General features: G+C 34.7%; 3 protein-coding genes across 3 annotated transcripts; 1 reads left to right on the forward strand and 2 right to left on the reverse strand.

Annotated features, from left to right (window-relative positions):
- Positions 1 to 2,097: 2,097 nt before the first annotated feature.
- LOC121781592 lies at positions 2,098 to 2,696 on the reverse strand. Its single transcript, XM_042179317.1, has 3 exons — positions 2,607 to 2,696; positions 2,226 to 2,522; positions 2,098 to 2,121 (listed from the first exon to the last, which is right to left on the reverse strand). The coding sequence occupies exons 1-3, from the start codon at positions 2,694 to 2,696 to the stop codon at positions 2,098 to 2,100; spliced, it is 411 nt and encodes a 136-aa protein (XP_042035251.1).
- A 681-nt stretch (positions 2,697 to 3,377) lies between these two features.
- On the reverse strand, positions 3,378 to 4,511 carry LOC121781593 (zinc finger MYM-type protein 1-like). The gene has a single exon (XM_042179318.1). The coding sequence runs from the start codon at positions 4,509 to 4,511 to the stop codon at positions 3,378 to 3,380; it is 1,134 nt and encodes a 377-aa protein (XP_042035252.1).
- A 1,939-nt stretch (positions 4,512 to 6,450) lies between these two features.
- On the forward strand, positions 6,451 to 13,345 carry LOC121782933 (ABC transporter F family member 3-like). Its single transcript, XM_042180941.1, has 18 exons — positions 6,451 to 6,714; positions 7,141 to 7,356; positions 7,629 to 7,818; positions 8,020 to 8,228; positions 8,351 to 8,494; positions 9,127 to 9,255; positions 9,326 to 9,427; positions 9,525 to 9,671; positions 9,808 to 9,870; positions 10,074 to 10,120; positions 10,275 to 10,334; positions 10,422 to 10,504; positions 10,698 to 10,792; positions 11,159 to 11,245; positions 11,670 to 11,757; positions 11,852 to 11,937; positions 12,766 to 12,828; positions 12,926 to 13,345. The coding sequence occupies exons 1-18, from the start codon at positions 6,511 to 6,513 to the stop codon at positions 13,046 to 13,048; spliced, it is 2,136 nt and encodes a 711-aa protein (XP_042036875.1). The 5' UTR covers positions 6,451 to 6,510; the 3' UTR covers positions 13,049 to 13,345.
- The last annotated feature ends 6,019 nt before the right edge of the window (positions 13,346 to 19,364 follow it).

The raw sequence follows: 19,364 nt of genomic DNA on the forward strand, positions 1-19,364 counted from the left end.
GTCCCTCTCTCATAATTTAGAGTGGGCGAAATTTTCATCCAAATTTGAATAATGATTCTGTCTCTTTTATTCTCCTATTTATATTAAGTTCATATTGGGCCCAGTTAGGGATCTATGGAAGGTTTTGGATATTGGCTCCCCCAATTAGCTTTTTACTAATTAAATTGAACCCACAATTTAATACAAGCTTATATTGGAATATTACGAGCAGCCACTACAGAAGTAATATTGAACTCCCCATCCAAATCCGAAATTATAAGTATTCTGGGTTTCCATTTTGTTTATTATTTATTTCCCGCGCTTAAGATATAAATGCTCATTAATTAATTAAAGTCTGCTATGGACTTAATTAATTAACATCTTATTAATTCCAAGAGTAGACTTAGCAAGAAACACTTATTTATTATTCATGGAATAATTAAATTCCAACTGGCCAGTTTCCGAATAATAAAACCTTGTTCAAGCTCCTCTTGAGGACATTATCAAACGAGACTCACCTCGCGCACGATTCAACATAATATCAATCCTAGCACCGCTAGATAATGATCACCACTACCCAATATACCTGGTTCGTTGGGTGACGAAAAACCCGCACCTTTGGTAAGTCAAAGTAGTAGATACTCAATATCGTATGCTCAATGCTAAAGTACATTGATTAAGAAATAGATATTTATCAAGACCTCGTCTTTCAGTAGATAGCATAAAGACACGTCTTGCTGTTAGATCCATTCAGTGCTATACCACACCAACGTCATCTTATTTCAATAAGGCTTAGAAATAATCGGACTGACATTGCAACCTTTCACGATAGGTAGCCAAAGCCTATCTAGGTTGTGAAATTCTTCTTTTTCTTTTGCAAAGCATTGCATAGAACCGACTGTAGTTACCTTAAAGTGGACGACACCCACAACCAGTCTACTAAGCAAAAGACTTAGGCTTTGTTTACTTCTTATGCATTTAAATGTTTATAAAACATCTTATAAACGCACAAGCAAACACAATGTAATAATATACTGATTCTATTCGTGCGAAATGCTCGAATAATACTGAATCGGGTCAAAAGTGGATTGTAGAGTTTTTTTCGTACACAAGCAAGATTCTATTCGTGCGAACTCGCTCGAAACATGCTTTTCAGTATACTAAACCTAACAGTTTAAGCGTTAACACCATTGTCTCGGTGCACGTTGTGGAGGATTAGTTCAAAGCATCGCGCTACTAAGCCGCCTGTATATCCGATGGTGTCGACTATGGAGGGTTCAAAGCCAACAACTACCTATCCTTATGCTTATATACCTCTCGAGGGTTGAGCTTGTGTCTGCATACATATGCATTCGGCTATTTCAACTTATGTGGGGGATTGTAAAAATCATGGATTAAATATGCCCGGTCAATGGATTTTGACCAAATAATAAAAGTGACGAGACATTTAATTTTTTGAAATTAAATGATATAGCGTCGATCTACATTTTACGTAGATAAATGTAGTATATTCACATTCTCAAATCCGATTTCCGGTGAGTGAGAAATGATTGATTAAAGTTGGGCATAATTAGCTTTTAATTAAAGCTTGGAATTGGAGCTTAGGGAATAATTAACTAGTGTTAATTATCCCACATAGGAGAAGTAACACATACTTTAATGTGTTTAAATTAAGTGACTTTATGTTACTTAATAATTATAGTGGACCAAGATGGGTGAAAGAGCCCACACGCGCGCGCCACCGCCACCGCCGCCCGCCCGAGCCCGAGCCCGTGCCCGTGATCAATATTTTTATTATAAAAAAATATGGACTACTCTCTTTGTTCTCCAATTTTTTCCACTTTTATCAATTTTTGTATACCCCTGTTTTCAGGGACGGAACTAGACTTTCAAATAAGCCGGTGCTCAAATCTTAAAAAATATAATAATAATAATAATAATAATAATAATAATAATAATAATACTAAAAATTTCAATTAAATATAACGTCTTTACAATTTTTATGAGGCTCTAGATGATAATTGTTTTCGACGTGACGCCATTTCTTGAAACCGTCGAAGAATGGCCTCATTTTCAATTTTGTTAAAAATTTCCCCCTCAGTGTATATAACTAAGATATCATTCATCCAACCATCTCTCATTCTGTTTCGCAAATCAGTCTTGATAAATTTCATCGAAGAAAATACTCTCTCAACAGAAGCGGTCGCAACAAGGAGGATCAGAGTCAACTCAATCAAACGATATACCAAGGGAAAAGCCTTATCTCTTGTGGTAGCGACCAAAATCTTTGCAAGATTTCCCAAATCTTCAATATTGGAGAACTCGACTTTATCAACTATATTACTGATATAAGTTTTAAGTTGATAGGAAAGAGCCATACATTCAGTGCACGAGAAGTCATCCGGATAAAGTTCTGCGAGACGGACCAACTTGTCGATATTGAAGCTAGCAAAGGAGTTTCTTGGACTAAGGCAATTCATGCAAATATTCTGTATTTGTTCTGGGAAACGATTTTCTATCTCTTGAATAACTAAATCAAGAACCTAATAATTATAAGTAGTACGAAATTAGAATACAATGAAATATTTAATAATAATCATAACTAAGAAATAAAATAGAAATCATACCTGACAATAAACCTCCACCTTGTATTGATGATAATTTGTAACGCGTTCCACTCGCTTCATTCGCACACCAAACTTGACGGTATCATCCATATTAATGACATCAATGGAATTAGTCACACAAAACTCTTCAACTTGTCTTAAGAATTAGTTCCATCCATTCTCCCAAAAGTCTTGCAAAATCCTTTTAGTTGTATTAATGAAAGATATAGCTTGAACTATATTTTGATCCCGAAGTTGTAAAACTTTTGACAAATCATTTGTTGACCCAAGCAACTCTACCATCAAGTGTAAAATAAATAGAAAGTCATAGCTTCCAAGTCTCATACTCAATGTTTTTGATATACCTCTATTATCTGGATTAGTACCATCTTCATACACATGTTCAAGCACTTCAATTATCGATGACCACATACCTTTTAGACGAAGCAAAGTAGTGAAGTGTGATCCCCATCGAGTGTCACCCGGCCGCCTTAAACTCATCTCTTGATTTAAACCTCTTCCACTTTTAATCTCTTCACTTTCTAGAGATTTGACAATTTTCTCATGCTCAGCTTGTCGTAGTTTGTCTCTCCTTTTATAAGATGTTCCACATGTGTTTACAATCATAGTGACAATGGTGAAAAAATCACTTATAGCATCATGTTGTTTTGTAACATTTACCACCACTAGCTGGAGCTGATGAACAAAACAATGGATATACTTCGCAGATCTGTTTTCATTCAATATAAGGGTTTTCAGACCATTGTACTCACCCACATATTTGATGCACCGTCATAGCCTTGATCTCTTAACCTTGATAAAGATAAAGCATGCTTTAGCAAACACTGAGTAAATCTCTTCCTTCAATGACTTTGCTGTAGTATCACTGACATGTACCAAGGCTAAGAATCTTTCTACAATCTCTCCATTATTGTTCATGTATCTAATAACCAAAGCCATTTGCTCTTTTACCGATGCATCTCGCGCTTCATCAACCAATAGAGAGAATTTGCGATGGTCAATATCTTCCAAAATAACTTTCGTAGTCTCAACGGCACAACAATTTGTTAATTCCTTTTGAATCAAAGGACTAGTCATCTGATTATTACCTGGAGCATTCTCCAATGTAACTGCAGTTACCTCCTCTTTATGCTCACAATACCATTTAAGTATCTCTAGAAAATTTCCATTGTTTGTAGACTCAAATGATTCATCATTCCCATAAAATGTCAATCCCTGTCTTAACAATAATCGAATCACATCTAAAGAAGCAGTCAAGCTAATGCGGTAGTTGACTTCGTCTTCCTTATCATATTTCCTCAAATTGTAATCAACACTTTGTCTTTGATTTTTAAACCCTTCAAAAAGTATTCTGGCCTGATCATGTGTGCTATTTGCTGAACCTTCATGTTCTCTAAAAATAGCAAGCGTCTTTTTCCAATTTTTAAAGTCCGTGCTCACGAATACGTCGTCTCCAAAACGATTGGCATTAATAGGCTTGAAAAGATAACACCAAAAACAAAATGCCGCTTCTTTTTCAACACTATATTCCAACCATACATGTCTTTCAAACCATTTAACTTGGAAGCTCCTTTTCTCTTTACCATACAAAGTTTGCCTAAAGACATGACCTTTCGGTTGACAAGGTCCCTTAGAGACGTATTCTCTTCGAATGCGATCCCTTATTTGAACATCATATCTAGCAATAGGACTCCGTAGCCCCGGGTCACTAACTATGTTTTCTGGAGTAACTTCATCATTAATTCTTTCTTGATTCAAAATCGCACTTGGGTCACTAACTATGTCTTCCGGATTAGCTTCAACACTTGCAACATTAATTCCATCCTGGTTCACAGTCGGATTCGGGGTTGCAATACTTGAACTAGAAGTTGAATCATTCCTTGATTTTTTAAAATATCGATGCATAACTATAATCAAGAATAAACAAAATTAATTAGAATCATTATATAATTTTAAATCACTCTGCAGTGTAATCTACTACTCGTATAAAAATAAGAAAGTTAAGAAACTACATTAAGAAAATATTTATGTCAAATTCATGTCACAACTACATATTTTTATATATCAAATTGTAATGATTTTAAAACTTTTATTATCTCAATTCTCAAAAAGTTAATTAGATTTTTCCTATTCAAGCAACACAGTTAAAATCATAAACAAATAATTTCAAATTTCATGCCATTAATTCAAAATCAAAAGTTAAATCACAATTAAAGAATCAAACCTCTAAATTTTCTACAAGTAGAGGCTAAACAGTGTATTATGCATAGATTTTAGTAGGAGACCTGCCTCTGATATGATTTTGCGGTTGCTGCTGTAATTTGTGCGCCTCCGATATGTTTTGAGTAGGAGATGTAATTGTATTATAAATTTGGGCTTGTTCAAGTAAGGATATTTTAGTTTTTCTATTATTATTATTATTATTATTATTATTATTATTATTATTATTATTATTATTATTATTATTATTATATATATATATATATATATATATATATTAAAGGCCCAAGTCTTATAGTCTAATACAAATAATTAATGACCCACTTAGAAGCCCAATTTCATCATGTGTCGTCTTCTTCAAATAGGGGATCTGCTCTTCGCCTCTTCCTCTTCCAGTTTCGGCATCGCAGACTCGCAGGCACATTATACATAAAAATTCAGGCCATCCGAAGTCGGGGCCGAAATCCGGCGAGGCGCGACTGCGTAGTGGGGGGTATGGGTCCGGTTTCGGCCAAGCCCCCGCTGGAGCGGTGGCTTGGCCGCCGGTATCTCCGTCCCTGCCTGTTTTACTTTCATTTTTTTACTATAAATAGTAAATAATCCTTACATTTTACTAATTTATTCCATTAAATTTTATTATACAAGATAAAAATATACTCCCTCCATCCCAGATAATTTGTCCCATTTTTTCCATTTTAGTCTGTCCTACATAATTTGTCTCATTTCACTTTTTACCATTTTTTTTAGTGGGCCACATATTCCACTAACTCATTTCTACTCACATTTTATTATAAAACTAATATATAAAGTATGACTCACATTTCACTATCTTTTTCAATTAACTTTTCATTACATTTCTTAAAATCCGTGTCCAGTCAAATTGAGAAAAATTATCTGAGACGGAGGAAGTAATCCACATTTCACTATCATTTTCAGTTCATTTTTATTTATAGTATTTACAATTCGTGTCTAATATAAAATGGACTAAAAATGGGAGATGAGTGAGTAAATAACATGTGATGCTACACATTGCATAACCGAAGGTGAAGATTGTTCAGGAAGAGTCGGGTCACAAATCTATTGGCTGACCGACCAATGAAATGAGCTACGGCTATTCTTTTTATTTGAATGCGATTACAAGAATTTTTTTGATGACATTGTTTGGATAAAGGTAAAGTTTTTGGGCAAAACAATTTTAAATTTTTTATGGTATAATTGTTTGGATTTCGGTTTCTTGTTGATCCTCTTTTATATCCCAATTTTTCATTTGGTCAACATTTGTTTTCTAGCCACAATTTACGAGAATAATCTAACCTCAAAATGAGTCCTATAAAATATGCACAAAATTTAGTGAAATCAAGAGGCCAGTCATTTTTTATTTGTTCCATGTTAGTAAAAAACCATTTCATTTTCTACATTTATTTCCTCTAAAAAAAATACTTTCCATTGACACCATTTTTTATGGATAATAGCCTTTAAATTTATGAATTTTGTCTGTCCGTTTTAAAATAAATATTCATAGTTTTCGAGGATAGAATTAAAAAAATCATGAACAGATGAAATTGATTTAATTGAGTATTAGTAGTACCAGTATTATTTTTAATAATCATAAGAATAAGTATTATTTTGCGTTTTGCTATGGCTAAAAAATAACTCTGCCTAAACCCTAAAGAGTGAGGCGAAGATGACTGAGGTAGCAAGTGCGGTGTTACATGAGGTTTTGGGGCCGCGCGTCGAGGATGTCGATCAGCCAATTGTGGATTACATCGTCAATGTCCTCGCTGATGAGGATTTTGATTTCGGCGTCGACGGTGAAGGCGCCTTGGAAGCCCTCGGCGAACTCCTCGTCGATTGCGGATGCGTCTCTGACTTCTCTGAGTGCCGCGCGGTATGCATCGATGCCACATTTCTTAATTCTAACTCTCGATTTGTTTCTTAGCTACTATTAGTATTGGTGAAAAGTGTATTCACAAATGTTATTGCAATTGATTTCGAATTTTTGTTCCTCTTATTAGATTTTGCATTTATGCTGCTCTTGTTTTAACAAAGAAGTGTATTTGAGTAAATTTCTGCCTGTTTAGTGATTAGAAACTAATCATATTCCCTACTATTCTGAATTTTCTTCTAAAAATGTCGAATTTTGGTACGTTCTGAATGCTCCGATGTAATCAATATAGGTTCTCATTCATCACTGTTGAAAGTTTTCTTCGAATTTCTAAACTAGCTTACATATTAGGTTCTTTCCCCCCCTCTTTATTGCAATTCTGATTTTCTGCCTATGAAAATTTAATCTTAGTTGTGAAATTTAATGTAGGTTTGTAGTACAATATCTGAGAAGTTTGGGAAGCATGGGTTGGTTAAAGCAAAACCCACCGTTAGAAGCCTTTTGGCACCATTGAGAATGGATGATGGAATGGATGAAAAAGTCGCTCCAAAGAAGAAACAGGAACCTGTGGATGGTCCTCTTCTGACCGAGCGGGATAAGATGAAGCTTGAAAGGAGGAAAAGAAAAGATGATAGACATAGAGAGGTATAAGTATAGTGGAAAAACATTAATCTCATACTGTTATATCGGAATGTTATATTTTTTATGTTTGATTAAATCATTCAGGAAGCCTCAAATATGAACATTGAGAGTGGCATGTTTTTCATGTGCATTTCTGTAGTATAGTTAGCTTAATCAGTTTCAGTGGCAGGTAAAGATAATTACAAGGAGGCGTAGGGTTAAAGGGGATGGTTTCGGTGTGATGGTTAGCTGCACACGTATTAAGTTTCTTACTAATAATTGTTTCTTTTTAACAGGCACAATACCAAACTCACTTGAAGGAAATGGAAGCAGCCCAAGCTGGGATGCCTGCTGTAGTTGTAAACCATGATAACAGTGATGGGCCAGCTGTCAGAGATATACACATGGAAAACTTCAACATATCCGTTGGAGGGCGTGACCTTATTGTGGATGGTTGTATAACACTCTCTTATGGGAGGCACTATGGTTAGTTGTACTTGCAATTTAACAATGAGCTTACTTTATTTGAAGGAGAAGTCTTGGTTGTTAATTTTTAATTTGCTTGCGCTCAATCTAGATCTTCAAACCTATGTGGGTTTACTCATGCATGTTTTTCCTATAAGTCTTCAAAATATAATTATTGCTGATCATTTTTATGCTCTTGGTTTATGTTATTTTTGGATGCAGGACTCGTTGGTAGAAATGGTACTGGTAAAACAACCTTTCTTCGGTACATGGCCATGCATGCTATTGACGGTATTCCCAAGAATTGCCAGATATTACATGTTGAGCAAGAAGTAGTTGGTGATACTACATCGGCCTTGCAGTGTGTGTTGAATGCTGATGTGGAGAGAATTCAGCTTTTGGAGGAAGAATCACGTTTGCTTGGGTTACAGGTTGAAATATTGCATTTCAAGTGGCACTAGTGCAAAAGTGACTACTTCAGCCAATGTTTTGAAATCTATGTTTACTTACCACTAATATCCTTAATGTTTGAAATCTTCTGAAAATTATTCAGAAAGAATTTGATCAAGATGTGGACTCTGGAAAGAGTAAAGGGGTCGATAAAGATTCAGTTTCTGAGAGGCTTGAAGAGATATATAAAAGGCTTGATTTCATTGATGCTTATTCTGCCGAGGCTCGAGCAGCATCCATTCTTGCGGTTAGATTACTTTTTGGATTTAATAGTTGTTTCCCAAGGTTGTTAGATGTTGGAACTATCTTAGGAGCTATGTGTCATGGAAATATGGTGCACCGTGCATACTGCAGAGAAAGATGCTACAGGATTTATGTTTGTTTATGGATTCTATCATGTAAATGATTCCAATTTTTGTGCATTCTTTTGCTTCATTTGACTCTGTGATGCTATACTCTAAGAGGGCTTATGCCTGTATTGGTACCTTGGTATTGTAGTTTCCCAGAGTAGTTAATTTGGTACCTTCTCCATTGGCATTTTGTTTGCATTGTATTTTCTTGGCACTAAAATGTATGGTTTGAATCAATATAAGGGGTGAAAAAGGCCTCAATTATATATATCCCCGACTTTGATGAAATCACGCACGCCTTCGGAAAACTCTACGTGCTTTCTTCTTTATCTTTCTCTCAAATAACAAGCTAGGTTTTGTTGGCCTGATTGTACCTACCAGTTATTATTTTGATTCTCTCTAAGATCATATATTGATCATTGATGTCCACACTTTCTATTTACTCCTGCAAAATTACTTGGTTGATTCAACTCTTTCTTGTTGCTGATACAATCATACAATTGATTTCTTTGTATGTGAAATTCTATAGGGTCTCAGTTTCTCTCCAGAGATGCAGAAGAAGCCAACTAAAGCTTTTTCAGGAGGATGGCGGATGAGAATAGCACTTGCTCGTGCCTTGTTTATTGAGCCTGATCTATTACTTCTTGATGAGCCAACGGTACTTTATGCTTTTTTCTTATCAAGCAGTGTTACTTATGTCACTAACAAATGTTTTGCTTATGTGGCAGAATCATCTTGATCTCCATGCAGTCCTATGGCTGGAAACTTACCTGGTGAAATGGCCAAAGACATTTATTGTCGTTTCTCATGCTAGAGAGTTCTTGAACACTGTATGACTTCATGTTCTTTGAAATCCATTCCATCTGTAATTGCTCTTTTGATGCTTTACTCTTGAACAATTTTTTATGTACTGCCTTTTTTTTCCAGGTGGTTACAGATATCCTCCATCTCCAAGGACAACAGTTGACTGCATACAGAGGTAACTATGATACATTTGAGAGGACACGAGAAGAACAACTCAAGAACCAGACAAAAGCATTCGAGTCACATGAGCGTGCTAGAGCACATATGCAGGTTCTTGTTCATAAATGGATTGTATTAATTTTATGAGTATATTTTTATTGGTCTATGTGCTTTGTTAGAAATTTCTTACTATTTGTGTTTGTTGAGAACTTGATAAATGCCTTTTCTTTTACAACTTGAATTTCAGTCATTCATTGACAAGTTCCGGTACAATGCAAAGCGTGCATCTCTCGTTCAATCAAGAATTAAGGTAATTATGATTTTAGCTGTCCTGTTATGATATTAACAATTTACAATTTCCAGGAGATTCGTTTGTTAAATTCCTTCCAGATGCTTTTAGGCCTAGTAATATGAAGATGAAATAATAAAAGACCTTTAACATGTTTCATTTTATTTTTTAATCTTAAAAGTTACTCTATTTTCTATTGATAATTCTCTCTATTGTACCTTCAGGCACTTGATCGGTTGGGTCATGTGGATCAAATTATAAATGACCCTGAGTATGGATTCTTTAACTGAAATATTTCTTTGTTTTTCAGTATTAGTGCTAATTTTAGGTTTTATATTTATCGATTCAGCATACTTGTGTGGATCAAAGATGAGGTTTTCACCAATGCTCATGAGTTTTGTTCACTTTAATTTTCCTTTTTTCAGCTACAAGTTTGAATTTCCATCTCCTGATGATAGACCAGGCCCACCAATCATAAGCTTCAGGTTCAACATCTAAGTCATTATAACAATTTAGTGCTTATATATTCCAGTTCAGATAGTTTAATCCAAGTATCTTTGTTATGATTGCAGTGATGCATCTTTTGGATATCCTGGGGGCCCTATATTGTTTAAGAACTTGAATTTCGGAATCGATCTGGATAGCCGAGTAGCCAGTAAGTCATTTATGAAGTTACTGCAACTTGATTAATGTAATTTATATTTATTATGGCCTATCTCTAAATTGTTTCTAAGTTTTCACAATCAGATTGTAGTCATGATAAGTGAACACATTGTAGTTAGAATTTTAATATCATACTTGAGGAATTTGTTTGTGTTACTGTTTGTAAATTTATACACACATTGCAGTGGTTGGTCCTAATGGAATTGGAAAGTCAACAATACTCAAACTTATATCGGGAGAGCTTCAACCAACCTCTGGGACAGTTTTCCGCTCAGCAAAGGTACTCCTAGTAGTTGTAATTATTGTCTCTGATTCAATTACACAATGTACACTAATTTTACTAGCTGGTTATTCCACCCTGTTCAAACCTCAAATTGCTATATCTATGTTTCATTGTTATCCATGCTATTACACCGTCTGCCCATTTTCTTTTTCTTTTTTTTTTTTACTTTTTGTCAACTTGTAATGCATTGTTCTATCTGCACCAGACTGTGCCTAGTAGAACTTTATGATTATATATGTTTATTATTCAATGAGGAAAGAATTGCAAAAGCTTACTTTTACTTAACAAATGGATTGATGCTGGTTATTCTTAATCACTATTCTGCATTCCTGAGAATGATGTTTCTTTTATGATTTCTTTCAGGTCCGCATTGCTGTGTTTAATCAGCATCACGTTGATGGTTTAGACCTCTCTTCAAATCCACTTCTGTATATGATGCGGTGCTTTCCGGTAAATCTCACCTGTCATTAGAATGATAAGCATTTTCCCATTTTTACCATAGCAAACATATGATCAGTGCTTCAGGTTAATAATAATTCAGACAACTAGTAATCACTGTGGCTAATGTAATGTGGTCAAAGTCAAGTTTTGATTTTTTATTTGACTTGATTATGATCTGTTGCTCGAGATACTTTATGTGGCTACATCCCTAAACATGTCGCTTACGGTGTTCAAGTGTTAGCTACAGACCTAATCCAAAGAATAATATGGTTAAATACAAAGTTTCTTTTGCTTTATGTGAGAAGGATTCTAATTGATTGCACTCTATGTCTCTATCCCTAAATGTTTTAATGCCCACTTGTAAATGTAAGCCTAATCATATTGGTCTTGTATGATTCCATTTTCTAGATAAACTTTATCTGTTGGTGTGCAGGGAGTGCCAGAACAGAAGCTAAGAGGGCATCTAGGCTCTTTAGGTGTAACAGGGAATCTTGCCCTTCAGCCAATGTACACACTATCAGGTTTACTCTCTTCAATGAATGTGGTTTTAGAAGGTTATTGAACAATTGATAGAGTACTCAACATTTATGTAAACTGTTTTAAATGATATGCCAGGTGGTCAAAAAAGCAGGGTTGCATTTGCTAAGATTACTTTCAAAAAGCCACATATTTTGCTGCTTGACGAGCCATCAAACCATCTTGTAAGATGACTAACTATATTTTTTATATTCTCTCCCTAATGATTCTTATGGGAGATAATGTGCATATTATGTCTTTATTGTTTAGAATCATTTATTTTTTCTTTATATTGGGGGATGCTGATTTGTTTAGTTATTGGTTTAAAATTGATTAGAAAATCTGAACAAAAGCAACAACTGTTTCCTGAGTTATTGGTGGTTTCTGTTGTGTCCCATTTAATTTATAAGGGTTAAACCATTGAACAAGCTAGGCCTCTTCTGTTGTTTCCTTCACATGCTTATTTCTTCATCTCCTTTCCCTTAGCAATTTCACCTTTTTCTGTTGCTAGTCTATGAGATATGCTGGAGAAGAACCTAACATCCATGATAATAAATTCATTTCAAGTACTGCAACTTTGACCTTGAGTCAAATAAGTTTGGGTTGGTTGAGTCATTAGAGTTGAAACTGTAATCCTCCCCTTGAGTTCAATACTTCTGGCCAAGTGCAATACCGAATTTGCGAATTCACTTGTGATCAAGCTATGACAGTCTCCAAGTATCCCACTGATTGGTGATAAATTCTCTTCTGATAAACTATATTTGACATCATTTCATTCTCAGATATTTATGATACTTCATGAAAAGGCATCCGTAATCCTCAAGTCTCGAAGATATCATTTAAATAAGAAACAAGCACTAGGCAGATTTGAAGGAATTCTAAAAGTCCTGTATTATAGTTATGAAGTGTTTACTATGGGCACTGAAAATATATGTTTCACTGAAACTACTATTAGTAGACGGGAAAGGAAAATTCTTGTTTGCTGGTACTGACGCTTAATGTTCAAATTACAGGACTTGGATGCCGTTGAAGCATTGATCCAAGGTCTCGTCTTGTTCCAAGGAGGCGTGTTAATGGTAATACTACATATCATTAAAGCATTATTTGAGGACTGACACTCATCAGCATGCGGGTTTTAGTTTAACTGGGTGGTTGATGGTATGTCTTGTGCAGGTGAGTCACGACGAGCATCTGATCTCTGGTAGCGTGGAGCAACTATGGGCTGTAACCGATGGTAGGGTGGCTCCTTTCAGTGGAAATTTCCAGGACTACAAGAAGATGTTACATTCAGCATAGTGAAATTGCGACGACCAGCATGAACCGGATTGTTTGTAAACTCAAGATGTTATAGTAAGAGCAAATCGGTCTCTCCCCATACTTGTATACACTGCGATTACTGCAAATTTACGGAAGGATGTGTGTGCGTCCTGTTATATTTTCGGGTTAAATCAGATTTTATCGGGACGCTTCCTTCTGTTTTCTTTTGCTAGTCAAGTAAAAAGACTTCATTTTGGAGAAATACATCTACTATAGAGGAATCTGGATGATCATGTTAGTTAATTTGTTTGATCAAATTGAGCTTCATTTTGTCAATTTTATGCATGCTTCAAATATTGGGCAAAATAGTTTTCTTTTCAGCCTCTTGGTCCTAAGGAGTATAGTTAAAGGATTGAACTTTCTTTACATAATTACAAAGCTATTCTTGAGCTGGATTATAAATGCAAATGCACTTTACCTAAATCCACAAAATGAGAAAAAGCAAAAATAAAATGAATATTTGCAGGAAAAAGTCCTGGACATCCAACAATGTCCACTGTTAGATATTTGATGATGTATATAGGTTTCATCATCGCAAAATATTTGGCTTTTATAGGCCTTTAACTTTTCTATCAACAAAAAATAAAATCCTAATAGGTGCTTTTGGAATAATATAATTGCGGATTGGTAAAATATCAAGTGAAAGATAGCACATGATAAAGAAAAGGTGAAATGATTTATTACTACAATACAGTTATGCTTAATTCCTGTCAAAAAAGAAATTAAGTAACGATCAATTGTCCAAATTAATTTTAGTCTATCATCAATAGTTAAATTTTTTTTATCTGTCTACAAAATTTTGTTTTTTTATTGCCAAATTTGGTAAGTTCTTATATGATGTGTAGTCTATTTTCTACTAATAATATTATAATTATTTTCTTATTATATCTCTCCTATTTTTAACAATTTTGCATTAATACTCGTGCAGTTAAGCATAATGGTACCTCTCTTTGGGTATAACTCTGTTTCATTAATCCAACTTTGATTTCTTTCACATGCCAAAGTTAACAATTGTAAATCCTTTGCTTCCACCGTCTAGGCCTATCAAATCATAAATCATTAACATTGAGCACTCTCACTATGATATATGACTCTAAAGTGCAGAAGGATCTTTATGGTACAACCATTTGTTTTGTGGAAAATCAATGACCTCTCTTGATGTACAAATTAAGAATTATCACACCTCTAGGCCTATCGTTCTTTATAATTTTCTTATGAGAGTCTTGTATTCGTGTACACAAACAAATACCTTTTGACATACAGTACATTCCAAATGCTACTTAAATTGCAATATTTCATTTAAATAATCATTTAATTTTTCTATTGTTAATTTTTAATAATGTCCAACTCTCTAAGTTTTATTTTGTTGATCTGTTACTATAAACATATGTTCAATCATAACTAATTATATCATGTAACAATGCAATCTCATGTGTCACTCACAAAAGTGGACACAAAAGTTCAATCGAAGACAACGGCAGTTGAACGCAAGATCAAATAGCATGGTGTTTAAAGAAATATTCGATAATTTTTGAAATAATTACTACAAATTTATTTTTTCACTTTCAGGAGAATTAGCTTAAATTAATATTCACTCACATTTAAAGTAATAGTATTATATTATTATTGATATTAGTATCATTATCTTTTAAACATGTGTTTAGCTTAGTCTGTTCAGTTGTCGTGGATAAAGAAATTGAGAAAAATAGGTTTAAAAACATCTTTCTTGACATAGTAGTTTTTCCTAAACAGTTTTTCCATCCGTCCCCTGACAATTGATTTGGCGAAATACTATTACTTCAAAATAAAATAATCGCATTTTTAAGTTCATATTGTAAATTACTACCTTCGCCTACCAAAATAGTCTTTGAATTGACGAAATACTATTTACGTCAAAAACAAAAGAAAGTTCAGTATATATTTATTGGCATGCATGGTTTGAAATGTTGTATTTTATGAATGAATACACATTATATTTGAGGCATAAGATTGAATGTCACAATTTAATTTTAAATAAATAATTATATAATAATAAGTCATAGTTACTCTCTTCCACTAGAATAACTCACAACTTATTTTTGGATGAATAATCATATGATAATGAGCCATGATAATGAGCCATGACAAGTGAACGACTCCATAAATTACCACATTCTCCCACCAAATTGTCTTAGTCTCTTAGACACCAAATCTCATTTTTGTATAAAAACTTCTCAAATTATATTGCAAATCCAAACTCATTTTTGCATTTTTTTTCCAAATAATACTACTAAACTCTACAAAAAAAAGTGCAAAATAGTGACATCCAATAGCTAAACATTTAGTGACAGAATTAGTGACCGAAACTGTCAGTTACTAATTAGTGACAGAAATATCCGTCACGAATGCGAAGCAGTTGCCTATGGTTTCCGTCATAGTAGCTTTAGTGACGGAAATATCAGTCACTACAACTTTTTATTGACAGGTTTATTATTGACGAATCTGTCAAAATTTAATCTGTCACTAGTCTGTTATATGAATAAATTTCACTAATTAATGTTTCCGTCACTAATATGCGATTTTTTTGTAGTGAAATATGAATGTGTACTGTTGCTATTGCAAAAATTTGTGAGACATTAAAAAATAGTGTAAAATTTGAGTTTGGTTTAGATGAGTAGAGTAAAATTATTTTTTAATGTGACATATATCTCTAGATTTGACTTTGATGTAAATAGTAGGAGAGGAATTTAGAGGTGGCAGGAAGGATTTTAAGATTGGTAAAATAAAAAAGAAAAATAATGGATGAAGTATTTTTAACGGAAAATGAGAAACAATTTATTAAAAAGAGAATATGCTATAAATTGATAGAAACTAGTTTTAGTTGACAATCTAAAATGAAAATAAATCTATTTTATTGATGAACTTAATACTACTAAGTAAAATTATCTTCATTCAAATTCGACCAAAATAATGGACAACATTTTGCCAAAGCAGTAGCATAATAACATTACTATCAAGAAATGTGGTCAAACTTTTTCTTTACATAGTAAATTCGTAAGTTGATTACATAGTTATTACTCAGTCGCATTAATTATATTTAATTGGGTTGTTCCTTCCTTCATCGACGTGCTATACGTAGCTCATTAATCTTCACATCACTAATTTATTACCACATTTATACTATGTAGAATAGATAAATGATCAAGATTATCTCCCACCTATTACTATTACTGATTAAGTTGACTGTTGAGATCATTTTTTCAAAGGTGCTTGAAATTATATACACTTCTTTACGTTAAATAAAATGTAACGTATTTTTTTTTCAAAAGTACTCAGTACTTAACTTTTTTAATGCAAAACTAAAATCGCTCAAATTTTAACTCACGAAAATATTAGTTTACGATGAGGTCGTGGAAGTTCACAACTAAATACTACTCCCTCCTCCATTCTCCATTCTCCATATTTTGTCATAATTTGACTGGGCACGGGTTTTAAGAAATATAATAGAAAATGAGTTGAAAAAATTGGTAGATGTGAGTCATACTTTTAAAATATTAATTTTATAATAAAATGTGAGTGAGAATAAGTTAGTGGAATGTGGGGTTCATTACAAAAAATTGTAAAAAGTGAAATGCGACAAATTTTGTGGGACAGGCAGAAATGGATAAATGTAATAAAATTTCAGGGACATATGAGATTACAATTAATTATAATTTGTAGTTTGAATTTTCAGTTTTCCAATTAAGTTTTCGTATATCAATATATCATGAATTTGAGAATTCTTTTAATTCTCACCTATCCACCCATCTAAAAAGCTCCCACCGACAGTACGACTTGATAAGTAAAATGTATATTACTCCCTCCGTTTCCCAAATTTTGTCATAATTTGACCGGATACGAGCTTTAAGAAATGTAATAAAAATTGAGTTGAAAAAGTTGATAGGATGTGGGATCCTACTTTTAAAGTATTAGTTTAATAATAAAATGTGAGTGAGAATAAGTTAGTGAAATGTGTAGTCCGTTACAAAAAATGATCAAAAGTGAAATGTGACAAATTTTGTGAGACGGACAAAAATGGAAAAATATGACAAAATTTCAGGGACAAAGGAGTATTATTTTTTATTTTTTCTCTGAAAAAGTGATAGTATTGTTTATATCCCACGTCATCACATGAAAAACTAATTATAACTAATAGTTCATTCATCCCACATGAAAAACTAATTATAACTAATAGTTCATTCATCCCACAAGAATATGCACCATTTTCTTTTTAGTCCGTCCCATAAAATATGTACTTTCTAATTTTGAAAAGTCTTTTCTCTCTAATGAGGAGAGACTCATTCTCCACTAACAATACTTTAATTACTTTTTCTTTCTATCTCTCTTACTTTACCAACTTTACATTAAAACTCATACCGAATTCAAAGTGCATAATCTTTGAGGACGGATGGAGTAATTAATTGAAACTTTCACAATTTAAGATAAAAAAAAATGTCCTCACGAGTGATTGCAACTCGAAGTGGACATAGATGGTCCGAATCTAAGGTTATGTATATCTTGCAAGCAAATAGCATGTTCTGTCAAAGTCTGATAAAATTTGGGCATTTGGAGCAATCGTCGAGTGGTTTACTGTTGTTCGTAAGGCCATCCGCAACGCTGTCTCTTATCCGTCTCTTAACCGTCTCATCTCTTAATTATTCATGGGACCCACTGTACTTTCACTCCATCTCTTAACTAAGAGACATCACCTGCAACCCTCCATCTCTTAATCATCTCATCCCTTAAATATTCATTCAATTTCATATTTTATTTTTATTTCCAACAAATTCAATTAATAAAAACACACTTCATTAAATAAAATAAAATTACAACTTAAAATTCTAAAAATAAAAAAACACATAATTAAAATCCTAAAAAAATATTAAAAATACATAATTTATTTTCTTCCGCGCACTCTACAGGTTGCCAAAGTTTACCCAAGTGTGTTCCATTAGATCATCTTGGAGTTGGGTGTGAGCAGTAGAATCATGTGTCATTCCCGAATAGACAACCGATCTTGCATAGACGGATGGACACTGCGAGGCGGACTACTTGCGGTAGAGCTTCCCGGGGTTTCAGGATCGAACCAATTTCCCGCCTCAGGTCCTTCGTCGGCGACAATCATGTTTTGCAAGATTATGCACGTATACATGATGTCGACCATATTCTCCCTACACCACGTACGAGTCGGGGCTTTGATAATGTTGAAGCGAGCTTGGAGAACCTCGAACGCTCTCTCCACATCCTTGCGAGCAGCCACTTGCTTTTGCGCAAAAAGAGTCTGTTTTTCGTTCACCGGCCTGTTGAACGTCTTCACGAAGGTTGGCCACTTCAGGTAGATGCTGTCGGCAAGATAGTACCCTATTTTATACTACCAGTTGTTAGCGATGAAGTTGATGGCCAGCGCTTTACCATTCAAAACTTCGGTGAAGAGGTCGGATTGGTTGAACACGTTGACGTCGTTGTTCGATCCGGGGACCCCGAAATACGCATGCCAAATCCATAGCCGGTAGTCGGCAACGGCCTCGAGTAAAACGGTGGGGTGGGTGCCTTTGTGGCCGCTCGTGTATGACCCCCTCCACGCCACAGGACAATTCTTCCATTGCCAATACATGCAATCGACGCTGCTAAGCATCCCGGGGAATCCGTGCACTTCTTCGTGAAGTCGGAGCAGAAACTGACAATCTACCGTGCTTGGCCTCCGGAGAAATTCGTCGGTGAAGGCTGCCCGGACGCCTTTGCAGAAGTTTATCAGACACATTCTCCTCGTGCTTTCCCCAATGTGCAGATATTCATCGAACACATCTGTCATTTGTCCAGTAGCAAGCTGAGGGATTGCTGCAGTACATTTCTGCAGCGGCGTGTGACTGGGACGACCAACGGCGTCGAACCCTTCTTGGAAGAACTCTTCCCGGGCTGCCAACGTATTTGCGATGTGCATAAATAGTCGTTTCCGCATGCGGAAATGGCGATGGAAGTAGGTCTCTCCCCATACCGGGTTGTCACAAAAGTAGCCGCGTACCAACCTTGCGGCGGCTTCCTCCCGGTTACGATGGATGTAAGTCCGGGATCGCCTTGGAGGCGCCGCGGCTTCCTCCTCCTCCCGACGTCGATCTTCTGTTAGCGATTCTTCCATTATGCGACGCATTTGCTCAAATGGATCCATAAATGATTTAAATTTAGGAGAAGAATAATTTTATGAAATGAAGAATGTAGAGTGTTTGAGAGTGTTTGAGTGAGAATAGAGAGTTTTTTTTGGTGGATTAATTTTTGGGAA

Source organism: Salvia splendens, chromosome 20, assembly GCF_004379255.2.
Source record: "Salvia splendens isolate huo1 chromosome 20, SspV2, whole genome shotgun sequence".
In the NCBI taxonomy this organism is placed as follows: Eukaryota; Viridiplantae; Streptophyta; class Magnoliopsida; order Lamiales; family Lamiaceae; genus Salvia; species Salvia splendens.

Bases quoted from the DNA above. Each gene is read 5' to 3' on its own strand.
- LOC121781592 (XM_042179317.1), bottom strand. From the start codon at position 2,696: ATGGATGATACCGTCAAGTTTGGTGTGCGAATGAAGCGAGTGGAACGC. The intron at 2,523-2,606 runs GTATGATTTCTA...TATAATTATTAG, and splicing joins AGGTGGAGGTTTATTGTCAG to GTTCTTGATTTAGTTATTCA. The intron at 2,122-2,225 runs GTATATCGTTTG...TTTGCGAAACAG, and splicing joins GAGATAAGGCTTTTCCCTTG to AATGAGAGATGGTTGGATGA.
- LOC121781593 (XM_042179318.1), bottom strand. From the start codon at position 4,511: ATGCATCGATATTTTAAAAAATCAAGGAATGATTCAACTTCTAGTTCA.
- LOC121782933 (XM_042180941.1), top strand. From the start codon at position 6,511: ATGACTGAGGTAGCAAGTGCGGTGTTACATGAGGTTTTGGGGCCGCGC. The intron at 8,495-9,126 runs GTTAGATTACTT...GAAATTCTATAG, and splicing joins GAGCAGCATCCATTCTTGCG to GGTCTCAGTTTCTCTCCAGA. The intron at 9,256-9,325 runs GTACTTTATGCT...CTTATGTGGCAG, and splicing joins TACTTCTTGATGAGCCAACG to AATCATCTTGATCTCCATGC.